At 36.9% G+C, this 20,364-nt stretch overlaps 1 protein-coding gene across 2 annotated transcripts in view; it reads left to right on the forward strand.

The window, feature by feature from the left end:
- ADGRB3 (adhesion G protein-coupled receptor B3) overlaps positions 1 to 20,364 on the forward strand; it is a 754,183-nt gene that overhangs the window by 361,970 nt on the left and 371,849 nt on the right. For both annotated transcript variants that reach the window (XM_054491608.2, XM_054491609.2), the window contains exon 10: positions 19,304 to 19,372. In XM_054491608.2, coding sequence (XP_054347583.1) covers positions 19,304 to 19,372 — 69 coding nt within the window. The remainder of the gene's footprint in view (positions 1 to 19,303; positions 19,373 to 20,364) is intronic.

Genomic DNA, 20,364 nt, shown 5'->3' on the forward strand with positions numbered 1-20,364 from the left:
TATCTCTGCATAAAGTTCATTAAAGATTTGACAAAACTCCCAAATTAGGTATTATGTTCCTTCAGCCTACTCTAAATTTGTAAATTTATTGGTATTTCCCTTGGAAAACACAGGATTTTTTTGTTTTGTTTTGTTTTATTTTAATTAGCTATTGAGGGAAAGAGGAAAAGAAGGCTTTTTAGAATCATGGAAACTTTCATAAATAATACTGACACCCTAATTTGTATAGAGGTACATATATTGCTAAAATCATATGCATATACTGCTGGAAAAAAACTGCTATGAGAATTACTGGTGCTGAATTCTGTATTATATCACCACTGTCCATATTTAAAATTATAATTGTAAAAGTACATTGCCTGGAGCGGATGGAAGATTATTATCTTTTGAACATTTCAAAGATGCTTTTCTCTTACAGAGATGAAACAGATTTTTTTCCTAAGTTTTAAATGTTAATAAAGTAACCAAGTACTTTTCCCTGTAGTTCTGAAATGCTTCTATTAATATTTACATTAAAAATAGTATTTAAAGTCTTTGACACAAAATACAAGTTGTGATTTCAAAAAGAATCTCATAAACTCTGTTCACAGTCGAAACATTAGGCAAAGTACTCCATGAAATAATCTCTAACTCTCAAAAGTGTAGGGCTTCAAAATTCTTATGTGTGGAAGTTCAAGAAATTAATATGACCAGTTTATATTTAGAACATGTTTTGACTGAGCTACTTATTTGTGTGCATAAATTCAATGAAGAATTCCATTAACCAGTTGCTTAGTCATGGACATTAGCTGGTTTGACTTAAATAGAGCAATTTGGCTAATTATCTTGTTTCATTTTAGTCTAGTCAGAAATAGGTTTCTCTCTTTTCATCCCACTTCGTCAAAGGAAGTATACACAAAGTCCTAAGCAATTGGTGTCCTCCTCATTGCCTCATAAATGGCAGCTGCATTTTCCTATGTCATTAACTTTACTAGTGTCTTTTGGGGCATCTGGAATGCCCTCCTTCTCTGAAATTCCTTCCTCTTCCATCTCTACCTGTTACGATTCTAGCTCAACTCTGATAAGTCTTTCTGAACTCCGGATGACCAACCCCCACCTCTATCTGAAAATGACTTTTCTCTTCTCTGAAATTTCAAAGAATGTTAATCTCTTGTATTCTACTTCCCACAATTTTATACGAAGAATTTGCAAATATTTACTGTCTTCTTCACTTGATTATAAACTCTGGTTTATAATCTTCATCAATATTCTTTGAACCTCACATTAGTTTTTGCCATGTCCAAGGGCTCTGGGCATTTCTAATTGGCTAGCAACTCAGGATTAATGTGGCATAAACTAATCTTAATTCCAAGTTTTCTTGCATTTCTCCACTTTTTAAAAATAGAATTAGTAGTCCCTAGGCTAGAATTGAAATGCCATCTTGACTTTTTCCTTTTCTCTTTTCTCTTGGGTCTGCCTACTTAATGCCTCTTTCATCCATTCTTTCCTCTCTCTTCCCACTACTGTCATCCAGGTCAGCCTCTAATTACCTCAGCCTACATGATTCCTGTGGCCTCTTCCCTTTGATCCTCCCTCACCTGTTTACCTACATCCCTAGCGATGTTATATACTGTGGTACTATAATTTATCATAGAACAGCTCTGATTATTTCACTGTCTACTCCAAAACCTTTGGTAGAGCTTCAAGGCTCCCCGAATGACAACTTGAAGTCATTATACTGCCTCCTAGTACACTCCACATATGTAGGTTACCTACCTTTCCAGCCTCATGTGTGGATTACTCTTTCTCCTCACAGACCAGCCACTTGAGGTAAATGAACCACTTCCTGATTTCTGAAAGCATTGTATGTTCTTGGCTCTGGGTCTTTGCTTCCTCTGTGTTTTCAGACCGGCTTGGTCTCTCAATCTGCTGTTGAAGTTCTCAGGTCTTATGGGCCTGTGAATTCCAAGAGCATTTCCTCTTCTGCTTCTCATCATATCTTGTATTGTCAGCACTAATTAGCAAATCTTTGAAAAAAAAGACATGTTTCTGATCCATCTTTGGACCCTAGCCAAGTGCCAGCCCACCTTCTGCAAATAAGATTTCACACAGAATCTGTCTATAGAAGATGTTCAACAAATGTTTGTTGAATGTATTAACAACAAAAGTAGTGGTAATAATCACAGAGGTACCTGTGAACTTTTTTCATCCTTTTTCCACTAGAAAATGATGAGCAAAGGTAAAAGAGAAATTAAGTAAAATTAAAGGAAATATATTCTTTTAAATGTAGTTATGTGCAAGGTATTTTATTAAAAATGGCTGGTAATGTTTTACTCAATTAAAAACTTGATTTGATATTTTGATGAAAGAGACATAGAATTGTCTACTATATACTAACTACTATAGACAGAATAGCTTATATTAGCAAGATCATAGGAAAAGATTGGATATCTGGTTAGTAAATTATTGGAATGTACTCCAATAAACATACACAAACACATACAAATATGTGCATATACGTATTTTTTTTCTATTGAAAATCAAATGAATTAAACCGTGAAGACCTTGAAAACTTTTGAAGACAATTAATATGGCTGTGATGATATTATGAATTAAGCCGGGCGCAGTGGCTTACGTCTGTAATCGCAGCACTTTGAGAGGTCAAGGCAGGCTGATCCCTTGAGGTCAGGAGTTTGAGACCAGCCTGGACGACATGGTGAAACCCTGTTGCTACTAAAAATACAAAAAAAAAAAAAAAAAAAAAAAAGCAGGGCATGGTAGTGCATGCCTGTAATTCTAGCTACTCTGGAGCCTGAGGTGGGAGGATCTCTTGAACCTGGGAAGCGGAGGTCTCAGTGAGCCGAGATTACACCACTGCACTTCGGCCTGGGTGACAGAGTGACACTCTGTCTTAAATAAATAAATAAAAATTATGAATTAGGATCATAAGAATTGGCCTGATTCCTCCCAACACATGAGGTCATTTGGTTAAAATGACTCCTGTTTTTAATGATCATTTCTAAAAGGTAACTTACTTTTTGGCCTATGGAGGAAACTCGTTCATGAAAAATTTAATTCAGCAGGGTTTCTAAATACCACTAAGGCACTTTGTTCTTGTATTTGTGTATAATATTTATTTTTTATATTATCTATCTCCGTTCAGTAATAGTGATTCAGAATGTGAGAGATTTATGCAAGTATTTTAACTAACAAATCCATAGAATTGTATGAACCCTTAAAATTTCAAATTATATGTTATTATTGTTGTCATCCCCTAAATCAATTCACAACAAATCTGTTTTTTAATGTTAGTACAGTTTTCTTCTTTCATTGCTTTAACATGTAGCTTGACAACTTCATAAATCAGAATACTGTATTCACCTTAAGAAATTAATAAAATTGTGAAGTTAATCTTTCCCCAGATTATTCACGTTACTGAGGGACAGCATTAAAATCACATGAGCCACTGCAGTTTAAGTTCTTGGAGTTAATGCCCTCTTTTACTAAGAGCAATAATTTGCTGCCGTTGACAATGGAGAAAAGAAGAAGCAACATCTATAACCCCTACATTTTTCTTAAACCAAAAAAGTGTATAGCTTTTCCTTATTCCATCCTGATTATCCAGTGAAGATAATTAGAACTTATCAAAGGAAAAGAGTATCACTTCTATTTATTAAAAAAAAAAAATGCATGGCTGAATCCCAAAAGTATCACGTTACTAAATCAACACCAAATTCCATTAAAATGGGCACAATTACTTCGGTAAGGAACATGGGTTAACTACCAGCAAAGCTGTTTCCCTTCATTCATTACTCTGTCTGCATGTAGCCACTTAACTCTTTGGCAACTGTTGCATATTATGATTAAGTCCATGTCAAAGCCTATATATGATACCCATTGTTTATTTTTGATGCCAAAACTGAAATAGATCAGTAAAAAAGAGAAGAAACAAAGGAAATAATTTATGACATTATCACTATTTTCAACTAGCCACTCACTAGATCTCTAAGAGGAGAAGTGAATGCAACATATGCAGCTGTACCCTGAAGAAGTGGTGCAGAGGATTTGTCTGGCCAGCTGTCGGGTCATAAGGTGAAGCTCCCTCTAAGATCCAATTCTTTCCTGAAAGTACCCATCTTTGGACACGACTATAAAACTATATTTTATCCTGGTTTAGACAATATTACCTATAATATACGCCTTCATTTGTGCCCTGTATGTAAGAAAAGCTGTTGTGTGTATACCTGTGACAATACTAAGCTATCTTTCATTTTAAGTCCCAACCTTGATTTATGAGATGTTAAAATTGTAAAAACCTCATACAATAAAAATGTGCTTATTGTTTTGGAATGATAAGCCACAGTAATAATTTTATTTTGGAAAACTAGTAGAACATATTTCAAAAACTTTTCCCTTCAAGCATATTCTTTTCCAAACCTTTGGACTGTCATAACTCTAAGACTATTCATTAAAGCTATGTGGTATAGCTTTCCCTTTTCTTTTTTTTTTTTTTTTTTTTTTTTTTTGAGACAGAGTCTCGCTCTGTCACCCAGGCTGGAGTGCAGTGGTGAGATCTTAGCTCACTGCAAGCTCCGCCTCCCAGGTTCACACCATTCTCCTGCCTCAGCCTCCCAAGTAGCTGGGGCTACAGGTGCCCGCCACCACACCACGCTAATTTTTTTGTATTTTTAGTAGACACGGGATTTCACCGTGTTAGCCAGGATGGTCTCGATCTCCTGACATCGTGATCCGCCCGCCTCGACCTCCCAAAGTCCTGGGATTACAGGCGTGAGCCACCGCGACCGGCCAGATTTCCCTTTTCTCATCTGACGTATGTTTCTTTAAGATCCAGCTTAAAGATAGTTTTTGTTGTTGTTGTTCTCAAAAGTCTTCTCACCAAATCCCAGGCAGATTAGATTTTTTTCTACTTCTGTGGGCTTTTGAAATCTTGTAAACATCCGTACTACAGCATTTTCACACACAACAACATAATTATTGTTGCTAGGTCTGCCTTCAGCAATATTTTTTAAGCTCTTTGAGAGATTATTTTGTCCCTAGGGCTTGGCCTGGTACTGGAAGCATGTAGACACTCAAATATTTGTTGATACAATTAATGAATAACTAAGGGTAATATAATAATGTTTGAGGAACTTACATTGTTTCACAAAATATTAGAAAACTGCTCTGAATATCTAATTCAGAGGAAACAAAGAAAAAAAAAAAAACTTGTTCAATTACTTTTTTTTGACCACTGAAATAATTCATTCTGAATCTTATTCTATCAATAGAGGATTGAGTTTGCACTGCTGGCTCCAGAAACTTTAAGACTTAATAAAATTTAATCAGACATATTTAAAATCAAATTTCAGCCTGTCCAACTATCTTGGTATCTTCAGGCACATTACTTAATCTTTGTCTACTTTATTTCTTAGTTTCTGTAAAAAAGAAATAAAGAAGAGATAATAGTCAATTCATTATTTGTGATAGATGTAGTTTATAACATTACAGCAAACACTGAATTAACAAATACTGAACCATTGCTCCAAAGGGAAATACAGGATTAGGTTTCTTTGAGAATCTGGTCACAACATTTTCATCAACCAATCAAAATGACTTTGTTTTATGTGTTTTTCAGTTAAAATACACCTTGTTTAATGTATATTGTTGATGCACTAACATTGGGCTCATAGGCGACAGCACTTTATCTCATGCCTAAACAAGGTTTATCAAACATACTTATGTTCTATGTAAGGTATAGCATACCTTTGTTGTGCTTAAGATCACTAGATACTACTTCAGCACCATTCTGGGCTCATTTTAAGCAGTGAAATCAACAAAACAAAAAGCCCCAAAAGTATGAAACATGTGGCAATAAAATGATCTGAAATGGATACTTGGTTATAATATAAGGGTTAAAACAAAAAGGCAGAGCATCATCATGTTAGACCTCAGCTAGAAAAATGCACATTGGCCAACTCAAAATTTTTACCACTTTGTGCATGTCCACCGTTGGCTATGATGGTGCTGTGCATTCTAGTTTCAATATTACAAATAAATTTTAACACATAGTTGAATTCAGATATATAAAATCTGTGAATCATGAAGATCAACTGTTATCTATTTTTCAGGGATATGGTGAGGCTCGAAAATATATAATGGTCCATGCATAATATTTATTTATTACTTGGCACATAGTAAGTACTACATAATGCCATTATTGCTAGTATTTTAATTACCAACATAGAAGAAAAACACGGGCCTTGTCCTCAAGCTGCTTATAATATCATTGAAGAAAAAAAATAACTTGAATGAGGCTATACTGGAGTGATATAAGTATAGCATGTTCCACTTCTATGAATTTTCGAAAGAGGTCTGAACAACAGCAGTAAGTAAAGATGTCATGGGAGAGTTAGGACTTAAGATAGAATTTGGAGAAGCAAGTTAGGTACAGACACACTCAATAATTAAACTATGCAGTCAAAAGTATAGAAATCGTATAAGAATGGCATGTCCATTAGAAAAACCTTCCTGCCTTTATGATCTGCATTTTCCACCATGCATCCTACTTTGGAAAATATTTTGGAAAATAGGATGCGTGGTGGAAAATGCAGATCATAAAGGCAGGAAAGTTGAGGCCACATAAAAGAGTTTGAACTTGATTCGCTATAAACAGATTTACTAAATATAAAGATTATTTTTACAAAGATAGTCTGAAAAGGTAAATAACATGGATTGGTGAGTAGAGGAAGAGTAGGGAAGGAGGGGGAATAAGCCCATGGAGGTGCTATGGCAATGGCCTAGATATGAGAAAAGAAGAGAGCATGTCTTAGTGACAGTAGGTCAGAAAAGAGGAAAGAAACATCTTCATGGAAGGAAAAAAAAGGTCCTTGAGACAGTTTAGATTTGGGGGATGAAGAAAGAAAATATTGGAAAGAATACGCACATAGAAATGTCCACAAGTCCTCACAATGTACTGTGTTCCTGAAACTCATCTGAATGCAAGGACCAGTCTCTACCCAGGCATGTTCCTACTCATTGGCCACACTTCTGTGGACCTAACAGAAGATCAGTGTTTTCCCATGTTTTTGACTGTGACTTGCTGTAAAACACACAGTTACATTAACATGCAGTTGAAAACTAGAGCTTTCCAAAATAATATTTACCTCACTCTGTGTAATAATACACTCTGATATTCTCCATTATTTTCTATTTCATTAAGAAAAATTAATCATGACCTTGAAACAGGTCATTACTCAGCATTGGAAAGCTACTTGTTTATCTGATACATCCCCTAGGTTTAAGAAATTTGTTTCTCAATAGCTGAGACTAAATAGGAAACACTAACCTTAGTTTTCTGATTTCTTTTTTAAGTTCAGACTATATTCTAAACAAATGATTCAGAGGTAGGTGATCAAGGAATTAAATTGAAAGCAAAAGTAGTAATTTCAACAAAACATCTTTTATCTTTTTTTTTTTTTGATGGAGTTTTGCTCTGTCGCCAGGCTGGAGTACAGTGGCACGATCTCGGCTCGCTGCAACATCCCCCTCCCTGGTTCAAGCGATTCTCCTGCCTCAGCCTTTTGAATAGCTGGGACTACAGGCGCATACCACCATGCCTGGCTAATTTTTGTATTTTTAGTAGAGATGGGGCTTCACCATGTTGGCCACGATGGTCTAGATCTCCTAACCTCATGATCCACCCACCTTGGCCTCCCAAAGTGCTGGGATTACAGGCGTGAGCCACTGCACCCCGCCAAATCTTTTATCTTAAAACACTTGATGAGCAAGCAGATATGTTGCACCATGGATTACTCCCATGCTGATTATCAATAGATTAAGTCACTTGGTGAAGACCTTGGAGTATGATTTCTCCATTGGTTTCAATGCCAGACACTATTGGCTTTTTTATATTAAAAATTGGGTTGATAAATGTGGAAGCAACTATTAATATGATAATATAATACCCTCATATAATGATAGGCCTCATCTGTAGAGGTAGTATAATTTTGTTGACTGAATAAGATCTGGGAAGGCTTTTCTGGTTTGGAATTACAGTACAACTCTAGCCTTCAAGACACAACCTGATACCTTGAGATCCTCTGCTCAAAAGGCATTGTGTAACCAGAAAGGCTAATAATTTTCTCAATCATGAGTAAGGGAGATAGGGAATGGAAGCAGGGGAGTAGGGTGTGATGACTAAGAGTACTTGCGCTGAGCTTCAAGATGTGGCTTTAACGCTTGTTAGCACTGTGATTCGAGACAAGTTATTCAACCGCTCTATGCCTCAATTTTCTATTCAACAATATGGGATAATAGTACCTACCTTATAGGATTCATGTGAGGGTTAAACTTTCTATGTCTCAAGTACTTACTCAGTACCTGACACCTGGTAGGTCTCAAGAAATGTGGCTATTATTATCATCCAACAAGACAAAAATGGAACAAAAATTTATACTCCTTAGAGCACAGGTAGCTACTGCCAATGCAGATATGTAGTTGGTATCTCTCCTGCCAAGAAAGAAAGGTTGAATGTTTCTCATGGAACCACCTAAGGGAGTGTGGGCACTACTTTTTTTTTTTTCACTTATTATGGAAGAAAAGGGCAGGGAATGTATCAGGGAAAATGGAAACAAAAAAAGCAGCACTCATCTTTAAGGTCAGCACTGAAGGGCCATTTTGTAGTTAGAGAGCAAGGGGATGAGAAAAATTGCTTCAATCAATAGCCAGGATACCTGGCTCAGTAGAAAATAAGCCAGGTACAGGACAGTAGCTCCCAGCCAACAATCACTCCAAGTCATCTAAACGGCTGCTGTTTTCAATGCTTAACAGCCTGAGAAGATTTCCTATTGTTTCTCTGTGGTATAGACAGCCTAACGTAACTAGCATCACTTTCTAGATGATATTTAAACCCCGCCCTTATTGTAAACATGAAAATAAGAAATTTAATGGCAAATAACTTTCTTAAGTGGGTGAAATATGAAGCAACAGACTTTGCTTCACAACCCGACGTGGTTAAATCCTACCATGAATGAATCTGGAAGATAGCTGGTAACTGAGGGGAACCAACAAGCTCCATAGAAAAGCCCGGAGTATGCACCAAAACCACGTAGGAAGAGGAAGAGAGGTAAAGGAGTTTTAAGAACGTATGAAGTGCAATGTATCAGCTGGTAAATGCCATGTGCAGTAAATAAATTAGCTTGGTCGAGTTTTAAAAAATATAATAAAACATGAGACTGCTAGTTTTACCCTTTCCGAAGCTCCTATTATTTTCTTCAGAGTCAAGAAAATACTGAGATTTGCATCAGTAAAAGTCACAGATGGTTTTATATTGTGATTCCATTTATTATCAAATATTCTTCTGTTTTAAAAAGTTTTTATTGAAGAATGTTTTGGTTTATTAGGGCTACCATAACAAATACCACAAACTGAGTGACTTAAACAACAAACATTTATTTTCTCACAGTTCTGGAGGCTAGATCTCCAAGATCGAGGTCTCGGCAGGTTTGGTTTCTCATGAGGCCTCTCTCTTTGGCTTGTAGATGGCTGCTTTCTCTCTCTGTCTTCTTCACATGGTCTTTTTCTCTACCCACTTGCATCCCTGGTGTCTCTCTGTGTGTTCTAATCTCCTTTTCTTTTTTTTTCTCTTTATTTTTTATTATACTTTAAGTTCTAGGGTACATGTGCACAACGTGCAGGTTTGTTACATATGTATACATATGCCATGTTGGTGTGCTGCACCCATTAACTAGTCATTTAGCATTAGGTATTTCTCCTAATGCTATCCCTCCCCCCTCCCCCCACCCCACGACAGGCCCTGTTGTGTGATGTTCCCCACCCTGTGTCCAAGTGTTCTCATTGTTCAGTTCCCACCTATGAGTGAGAACATGTGGTGTTAAGGACACGAGTCAGATTAGATTAGGGCCCACCCTGATTCACTCTTTCTAACTTAATTTCCTTTTTAACAGCCCTATGTCCAAAGACAATCACATCTGAGCTACTGGGTACTAGGACTTTAACATAACGATTTTGGGGTTGGGGGGTGCTGAGATACAGTGAGCCTATAACAAGGAATCTTGAAGGACTATGAGAATTTTCTTTTATTGAAGGGGTCTGTGTCAGTCATCTTTCTTCAGGACTGGACCTGCTGTGACTACTGCCTGCAGTCTTGTAAGGGTCTAAATGTGTGATGTGTGCAGGCTTCTCTTACATGGCGGCCCTTAAGTGTATCAGCCAGGCCTACCAAACTTGAGGGATCACTCATTACCTTATTCCTCACTTAAGAAGCATCTCCTGTCTGAATATGATGATGATTTTGTCACACTGCGTTATGATGTATTTATAACATTGGCTGTTCTCCCAGGCTGTCTCTGGGGAAAAAATCATATTTAATGGTATTAGTATCACTAACTATTTTTACCTTTCATTTTTAAAAGAGGACTGTAGGCAATACTGAGCTCATGCCCCAAAGCACTGAAGATTGGGTGACTTATTCTTTCCACTTAGCTTCATCCCATCTAGTATACCTCACAGCAGAACTACTCTGTTACCTATTGTTGGAGTCCTTGATCCTAAAGGTAACTCAGAGATACTGACAGCATTGTATAAAAAATTCCCGATTTGAGCTATTCGGAGACTCCACAGGTTAAACTCTCTTACATCATGGCAAAGCAATGAGATTAGTTTGAAAGACAATGATTCCTGGAACAATGTTCTTATGCAGTTTTCAAAATGAGTCAGAGCTATAAGAAGTCTTTTTTTAAAATGTGTTCTTAAAGACTTTTTTCACATAGTCTTTTGTGACCATGTGACTATTACAGGCATGCACCACCATTCCCGGCCCACCTAGTGACTATTAGGAGATATTAGTTTCAATTGTCTGTTCTCACATTCCTTTTGGTCTGGCAGGTTGCAGTGGGAGAGCAAGGACAGTCCAGCCCTGCCATCAGAAGCCCTCTGAATACCACTGTCAGGTCAGGCCATCTGGCCTGCTGCAGATCCCACTATTGACCTTGATATCCTTGTCCTTCAGATGTCCCCCATCTTTTGTCTTCCAGTTTTCCAGTGGCACAGATTTTTTACTCTAGATTATATTCTTCTTATGCCTTGGTTTCTGAAACCTACTAGATGGCATCCTGTATTATAATATTCTGCCTTTCTGAATCCTTGTTAGTTTTCAGTTGCCAATGCTCAAATGATGTGCTTCTTGGATAAACATTCTGGATAAAAGGTCTAAACCATGGTATTGGGCCTCTTGGTCTTGCTTGATTAGGAGTTATTTTGCCTATTCACCTATTACCAAAAAAGTACCTAGAGCACTCTTTAGAGATTACTTAGTATTTTTTTTTTAAAGAGCAAACTCAAGATGATTTCCATAATAATGTTGTTCTTACTTAATTTCATTTCAGTATGCTTCCTTGACTAGAATAGCATACTGTGAGGTAGAGTTGAAGCCATACACAGGGAATCTGTGATCCCTACTTTAATCTACAATATGGATGTGTTCATGGTTTTATGTATCACACATGCAAATGTTATCAGCCAAGTGCATCAGGGGAAAAAAAAAATGAGATCTCCTATTAGGTCAATGCAAAAGTAATTGCAGTTTTTAATGGAAAAAAAAAACCCTGCATTTACCTATACACTGTATTTTGAACACTCTTTGGATTTTTACCTAGTTAAAAGAATGGTCTGTCTCCTCTGGATTAATCTCAGCAGTGGAGAGTCTTTTTTATTTTTATTTTTTATTTATTTATTTATTTTTTTTAAGATGGAGTCTCGCTCTGTCACCCAGGCTGGAGTGCAGTGGCGTGATCTCGGCTTACTGCAACCTCTGCTTCCTGGGTTCACGCGATTCTCCTTCCTTAGCCTCTTAAGTAGCTGGGATTATAGGTGTGCACCACCATGCCTGGCTAATTTTTTTTTATTTTTAGTAGAGACAGAGTTTCACCATGTTGGCCAGGCTGGTCTTGAACTCCTGACCTCAGGTGATCCACCCACCTAGGCCTTCCAAAGCGCTGGGATTTAAAATTTATATTATTCTGTTACCTGTCTTTCCTGCTTTCTTTCTTACTTCATCTTTTTTTAATTTATTTCTCTTCTTATGAATTTACCTTCAATGTTTTAACCATGACTTCATCCCACTCAGCTCTAGTCATGATAATCTTAAATTTTTTTTTGTCTGAAAAGCCTCCAGTTTAATTATTCATGAATTTTTACCTCTTGAGCTATAGGCTTGTAGTTAAACCTGCCCACTGGGTCTCTTTTCTTAGCTATGTTGTAGATCCCTCATACTCAACTTGAACAAAACAAAGGTCACTTTCTTTTCTCAACACTGCTGCTTCTTATGTGGTAGCGTGGCTAACTCATCATTCTCAGCTACCTGAGCTAAGAACGAAAGGCTGACCTTTGATTCTGTGCTTCTCCTCCCATGCAATCTGTCGTCATGTCGTTTCTCTAAACCAAGCTGCCATCATCTTTGGCCTCAATAATTAAGAAAAACTGCATTCTAAACTTCCTGTTTTTACTCTTACTCTCCTATACTTTATTTTCCAGTCAGTGACCAAAACTAGACTTTGATTTTTAATACAACTCATGTAATAGAACCACTGTAGGATCAAAGCCTCACTTTACCTGACCCTTGTGTATCATTTTCATCCTCTATTAATATTTTCATCCCTTCACCTCACCCAGCCCCCTCTTCAACTCTAGTTATGTTATCTTTCTTTCTGTTTCTCAAACTTGTTCAGACTGTCATTTACCCAGGGAATTTGAACATTCTCTTCCCTTTTTTTCTGGAACTCTGTTCCTCAGGTCTTCGTGTGGCTGTCTCTTTATTATTCTGGTCTCAGTTCAAATGTGACCTTCTTAGAAAGTTCTTTCCTGATGACTATCTAATCTAAAGTAATCTCTCTCTCTCTCTCTATCTCTCTCTCTCTCTCTCTCACACACACACACACACACACACCCTGCTGACCTATTCAGTCTATTCCTATAACCTATTTTGTTGTTGTGTCACTGTCTCAGTCCATTTGTGATGCTATAACGAAATACCTGAGACTGGTTAATTGGTAACGAATAAAAATATATTTCCCACAGTTCTGGAGGCTGGAAAGTCCAACATCAAGGCACTGGTGGCAGGTTCAGCTGTCTAGTGATAGCTGCTCTCTGCTTTCAAGCTGGTCCCTTGTTGCTGCATCCTCTAAGAGGTGAGGAACTCTGCGTCCTAACATAGTGGAAAACAGAAGGGTATGTTAGCCAAACACTTCAGGAAGCTTCTTTTATAAGGGCAGTAATTCCATTCACAAGAGAGGAGCCCTCATGGCATAATTACATTTTAAAGGCCGCAACTCTTAATAACATTACATAGGCAACAGCTGAATTTTGGAGGCATCATATTCAAACTGTTGCAATCACTGTCTGAAATCATCCTTTTAAATGTATTTGCTTACTTTTTCTTCTCTTTACCCACTACAGCATAAATTCAATGAGGGAAGTAACCCTCATATGTCTTGTTCACTATCATATTCACAGCACTTAGAACAGAACAGCCAAATATAGAGAAGGCATTCAATAACTACTACTTGAATAAGGAAATACATTTCTGCTTAAGTATTTAGTATACCTTTCCTCACTTTTTCATTTGCACATCCACTGTTCTCCTTTAGGCCTTAATAATCAGTATTTTGGGCTATTGATAATGATTTCTAGTGATGTCCTTTCTTCATTCTTTTTTCTTGCCAAAGCTCCCTGACTTTGCTGTCTGGCTGATATTTTTATAACTTTCTTTATGCCATTCCTTTGCTGAACAAAGCAGCACTTGTACTACCAAACGCATCTTGCCAGGAGCAGGGTAAGGGTGGTGATGCATAGTGAGGGTTCCCTGTGTTTGGCATAGGATGAACTGGGTTTATGAAGTTTGTGGGTTTATGGAAGAGGAGGCCCATTCCTTGCTTGTTGCTGCATGTGAGTTTAAGGACCAGGGTTGAATATCCACAGCCGCTTCCTGTAGTCCTACAACTTCTCAAAAGTATGTATTTGTGCTCAAGGATGATGTTGAGTCTTCAAATGCTGTTGAAAATAAGAAGAGTTCGATCCCATATTTACTCAAGATAACTCATTTTCCTATCTGTAAAAATAAGTGTCATCTCTTATTACCTGGACATAAGGAGAGCCTGGTAGCATTAAAAGCATCACTGGAAGAGGAGGGTGTTGAATCGAAAGAGGCAGTAAATTAGATATAAACTATTTATTGTTTTCAATTAAAAAAAATCCATGAATGCGTAGCCCATTTCCTTACACACAGTGGGCATGTAATTCATCAGTTTTAAATAGTTGAGTATTTACATGCCGCTGTACCTGATGTTGTGCACTGGGGGCACAAGAGTGAACAAAATAGAAGTAACTTGATTATAAACTAGTAGAGGAAAAAGCCCTAAACCAATCATCATACAAATAAATCATAATTTTAAAATCCTATATACTTCCAAAAAAGATCACACAGTACTACGAGAAAAAGAGAATATCAGACTCTGTATAACTGGGGAGGGGGGGAGTGATGATCTCATAAGGCCTTTTTGAGGAAATTGCATGTAAATCTGGACACAAAGGATAATAAAAGGTTATCTGAGTAAAGAACAGAAAGAATAGCAGTCCAAGAAAGCAAACAGCATGTAAACAGGTCTACAGGCAGCGCAGAAAAGAGTGTGGGATGCGTGAAGAAGTCTAATGAACTTGGAGTACTAACAGAGCATGCGGCAGGATAGCATAAGATAAAGTTGGAGAGACAGGAAGTGGCTGGATCACACATGGCCTTGCAGCCATCAACTGGTTGATCTCAGGTTGCGGATCAATGATCTATCCTATGTTATGCATCCTTATCCTAATGGCTTATCCCTGCTTCCTTGTTTGCTGTTAAGCCTTTCTAATAGTTCACCCTATATTTCTAATCAGAGTCACTGTAATTCTTTCAAACCTTCAGATCTACCTTACTAAATCTGACTCTTAGGTCTTGTCTTTGTCCCTTGATGTCCAACCATTTTGCTACTGGTTAAGATGGAGGAGAGCACATTTCCTGCGGCTGAAATTGCTAGCCTAATCTACAACTCTATTTCCATGGAAATAGGAATTCAGCAAAAGCAAAATGCTAAGACATATTTTAGTATATTTATAAAAACTTGTATATAATCCATGAGAAATCTGCCAAGTGGATGCCAATCAGAAGTAAAAACAGAATTTTTTATTGCTTTCCATAAAATAAAGTGTCCTTTTTGTCTCGTATAGCCAAATCTAGGGCCTCTACTTTGAATGCCACAGAAGGATTTATGCTTCTTTTTATAGCATACATTTATTGCCCTGATTTTTGTAATACTTCCGGCAAAGAAAGAATGATCATGCCTCTTTGACCTTTGTGTACCACAACCATTCACCATAATGCCTCTCACATAGTAGGTATCTAATACTAACTACCCTGAAACCCCCTCCCACATTCTTAGAAAGAAGAGACTTCTGCTGAACAAATTATATTCCCCAGAGTTAGTGGTGAATCAGTTCTGTCCTGTACATATTGCTGAGAGAGGAAGAGACATTAAAGAGGATAGAGGAGAATGCTACTGGTTGTGAAAGTCTGTATCAGAATTATAGGTGCATATTTGCCATAATGCAGCAATGAATACAAATCATGCAGCCAGTCATAAAAAAAATAACATAAAGGGAATAAAATCATAAAGTTGCCATATATCAAGCACTTGCCATGCATCAGATACTGTGTTAAGAATTAACTCCAAGCTTCACAATAGCTCTGCTAGGTAGCTATTATTACTCCTGTATTACAGATTCAAAATATAAAGCATAGGTGGACAACATCTGCCCATAAACATACAGTTAATAATTGATGGGGAAAATGTTAAACTGGGTCTGCCTCGTTCAAACTCCAAACAGCTCAGATTCTGCCAAGGACACTCAGTTTTTCAAATCGGTCTAGGTCATGGAGATCAGGGCTGACTAAAAAAAAAAAAAAATCAAAAAACAAAAAAAGCAAAAAAATGAGACAAAAACTTACTGTAAGGTGTTGACCTTTTTATTTTAGGGATTGACATAAGTGACCTAATCCATAAATCATCAAAAGAGAACTATTGTCACCATTAATGGAGTTTTAAAAGAACACTGGCAAGTAGTGGCTCTGCTACCACAGAAGCAGCTTCATACTTTGAAAAATTCAGTCATGCGACCTGAAATGTCATGAGTCTCCTCTTCAAAGTGCTGTTCTGTTAGGTTTGGTTCTATTTATCAGTCTGATAGTTTAGTAAATGTCAAAGTGAATATATATTCAGTATGTATTAGTATGTGTATATATACATATATATAATGTGTGTGTGTATATATATGTGTATATATATGTGTGTGTGGGTTATATATATACATATATAATATGTGTGTGTATATATGTGTGTGTATATATATATATAATATGTGTGTGTGTATTTTTTATATATATATATATTCTATATGTGTGAGACAAGTTAGAGCAAGGCCAGCTGAAAGAAATGGTGCTAAATCTTTTTAGGAAAGCTGAGGTGCAAAATGTGGTACATGTACACTATGGAATATTACGCAGCCATTAAAAAGAATGAAATCATGCCCTGTGCAGCAACATGGATGCAGCTGGAGGCCATTATCCTAAGCAAATTAATGCAGGAACAGAAAACCAAATACTGCATGTTCTCACTTATTAGTGGGAGCTAAATATTGGGTACTCATGCACATAAAAATGGCAAAAATAGACACTGGGGACTAATAGAGTGGGGAGGGAGGGAAGGAGAGGGGAAGGGGCTACAAACCTAACTACTGGGTACTGTGCTTAGTACCTAGGTGATGGAATCATTCATACTCCAAACCTCAGCATCACACAATAAACCCAGGTAACACACCTGCGCATGTATCCCCTGAATCTAAAATTAAAGTTGGAAAAATAAAAAAGAAAGAGAAGCTGAGATGTACTGACTTTGCAACTTAAATTTTGTTTTAAATTTAGGACTTTATTAAATATCTGCTATGAGCAAGTCATTATATACACTGAGGATACACTGATGAACAAGAAAGACTTAGTCTCCCCATAAATGCTGCCCCACTGCTTGACATTCAGACTTAGCTCACTGTGCCCCTACATGGATTTCATTAGTCAGGGCACCACTACTGATTATTCCAAAGTCTAATCAATAGTGAGAACAAATAACTTTATTCTGTGCTGCCTTCCCACTCCGATTTAGTAAAGCCACATTTGTTGGCCTTGAAGAAGAGTACAAAATGCTTGAAGAATAGTACAAAATGCTATGTTTGGTTGGCTCAACATGTATTTTAATAATTTGTGTTTTTTATGTGTGCCCTTTGGTGATTTAAAAGAAGAACTGAACTCTGAATTTATTGTCTTCATCAAGGAATTTTGTGTATGCAATGGCCTTCATGTACAGCAAGGAGTCACCGACCCACTGTCAGCAAAACATGCTTTGTGAAAATTTTTTTTTTTCCAGAAATGGAGATGCAGTTGCACAAATTGCTTCCTGTTCTCTTGGTGTCTCTTGTTAGCAGCAGCATGCATTTTGTATGAAAGCTGGCAGGGGTTAGAATGCAGACCGAGGTCATGGACCTCAGCACAGCTAACTGGCATGTACAGAGGGATAAAACCTGCAACTTTTGCCTCATTAGCACCATGTCCCCTACTGAGTTAACCAGCCATAGGCAATTGGAGAACTCTGAAGGTTAATTCTTTCTGACCATAGGTAGAGTTAGAGCTCAATGGACTAAGCCCTTCAAATGTTAACACTTCAAGCAGGAAATTTTAAGTGTAAAAAAATGGCTGGTAGTACAAAAAGGCTAAATGAATTGAAAAGCGGGTCTAAAACAGACTTGCAGTTTTTTTAAGAGTTGCATAAAATATTCTGTAACTTTTATAGCGGTTATGACTCAAACCGTGTTTCAACCATGTGATTGCCAGGTACTATTAAAATAAATAGCACAAATAGGGCAATTAAATATAGATACTAACAGCTTCAAACCACAAGAGAAGAGGAAATGAAGCAGCTTTGTTTTTCATTTAATAACACCCGGGTGAGTTTCTTTGAAATTAGTGCAAATGCCTGTTTTGAGAAGCTGGATAGGGAGGAAGACTGATGAGACTAACAGGTTATGATTATTTCTGCCCTCAAGGGAGTCCTGGTCCAAGTTAATGTATCAGTATGAAGTAGTGCTACTGCTAACCTACACACAGTCAGAAGAGATGGGTTCTGAGAACACAGCCAAGCCACCACTGCCTATGCAGCTTAAGATAAACGTCATGCCTTCCCTTTATACTTCTCAGGTCTCCTGTGACCCCCAAGTCACAGCTGGCTTCAAAGGCACGCTGGTTGTTGTCTCCTGGTACCTGTGTCTTGATGGTACAGTGTAGTGTGAAAGGAAAGAAAAGTATCTCTCTGGTAAAAATCCTTCATGTGTGAAATGAGCACTTGCAAAATAGAACTGAACAGAGCCCTGCTCTCTGTCAGTGTGGCCATTGTGAATGGAATATGAACATCAAAATGACCTTCCTGTATGAAAGAAAAACCAAAAACCAATGGGTACTGCTAGGTGAAGATAAAGCCAATAGGTCTTTAACAGTTAGAGACAAGAATGATGGCAAGGATGTTATATGTCTATTCATTCTCCCATGTTGGCTTGCTGGCAAAAGGCAGAGGAGTAAAGAGTAATAATTTGAAAGCCTGCTCTTAGCATGTGTGATATGCCAGGAATTTAGAAACTTTTATTTAATATTTGCAATTGGTAGTTGTAAAAGTACAATGGCCAGGAAGGGCAGAGTCAATATTTCAGCTGAGGGAGCCTGTCTTGCCTCCACTTTGCCTATAGTCTTACTAGGGTGTTCTTTGAAACAACATTGCAATAACAACCACGACTCACAATTTAACAGGACAACTTGTAATGAAACAAATACAGATGACTTTTATTACAGACGGGATCAAACTTACTTGTATGGAATAATTACACAATGACATTACAGAGTGGAATATAGATACCATAATGGAACAAATAATTTTGAGTGAAAGTGTTTTCCCTATTCTGACCTCCTCTGAGAGTACAAAAATGAAGGTATATGAAAATCCTAGAATTACGGTGCTGAAAAAGGATCCTCAGTGATCTTCTAGAATACTATGTTAGGGTCATAAAGCAATATTGCAAAGTGCTTATACCTTTACCATGTAGTCAACCCAAATGGGTGTTATTAAAAAGTATAATTCTCTCATGTAATATTAAATCTTTTATCTAATTTAATTTACAGAACTTCTTTCAAATAGTTAGCAACCTTCTAGATGAAGAAAACAAGGAAAAATGGGAAGATGCACAACAGGTAAGGTTAGGGTTATTTCAGAACTTGAAGTTGGCAAAACAAAGTGTAAAAAATATGTGACTAAATTAATGGCTTGCTATTTCAGGAAAGCAAGATATTTTTAAGTCAGTCTAGGTTATATCCTAGTAATTTTTGAGGAAACAAATGATCGTTACCATGCCAGTCTAGAAGGAATATTTATACATGTGAAAAAAAGCTGAGCAAGTTTAAGCAACTTAAAACCTTAAGGATTTAATGTGTAATAATTATATACCTAACCAATAAGTTCCTTTTTTTTTGTCTGTAGACCATGGGAAAAACAGCACATCTAAAAGTACATATTTTAAATGAAAGTATGGAGCTTTGACTAGTAAAACCATTTGCATTTACTACAATGCTACATATAATATGGATCACAGAGAGAGTGATTAATTTTGATTCAAAGCCAAGAATTGTAAAAATCAGGCCTCACCAAAAATTATGTTATGATTTTTAAAAACCTTTTTGTTATGCTTTATCAGTGTAGCAAGTAGCCTTGTTGGTTTAGGTATTGTTTATAAATGCTTTGCATTACCATTTGTGGTATCCTAACTGATAGACAGTGGCTAATTTTTTTTCCTCTGAATTACAGGAAAAGTGGGTTAGAAGTCTAGAAAGAGAGAAAAATTATGGTTTAAAAAATTCAAAGTAAATTTAGTTTAACTGGATGTCAAACTTCTTTAGGTTTTCTACTTGACTCTTGTTAAAAATAAGACAATCTTGAAAAAAAAAAAAGAATGAACATTTACTGAGGTTCAGGTTTTCCCTTTATAATCATATTCTGGGTCTTCAGGAGTAAAGCATACCTTTTATCCTGTTATGCCAGGAGCTCTAAAAATAGTTCAGTGTGGGTCTACCTCATTATTAGGTATAAATTTCATGTATCTGGACATAGCCAGAAAAAAAACTCTTATTTTAATACTTTAAATCTATTTTTTTCTACCAATTTGAGTTACATATTTGCCCTTGGCTTT

The sequence above is a fragment of the Pongo pygmaeus genome, chromosome 5 (assembly GCF_028885625.2).
Source record: "Pongo pygmaeus isolate AG05252 chromosome 5, NHGRI_mPonPyg2-v2.0_pri, whole genome shotgun sequence".
Taxonomy (NCBI): Eukaryota; Metazoa; Chordata; class Mammalia; order Primates; family Hominidae; genus Pongo; species Pongo pygmaeus.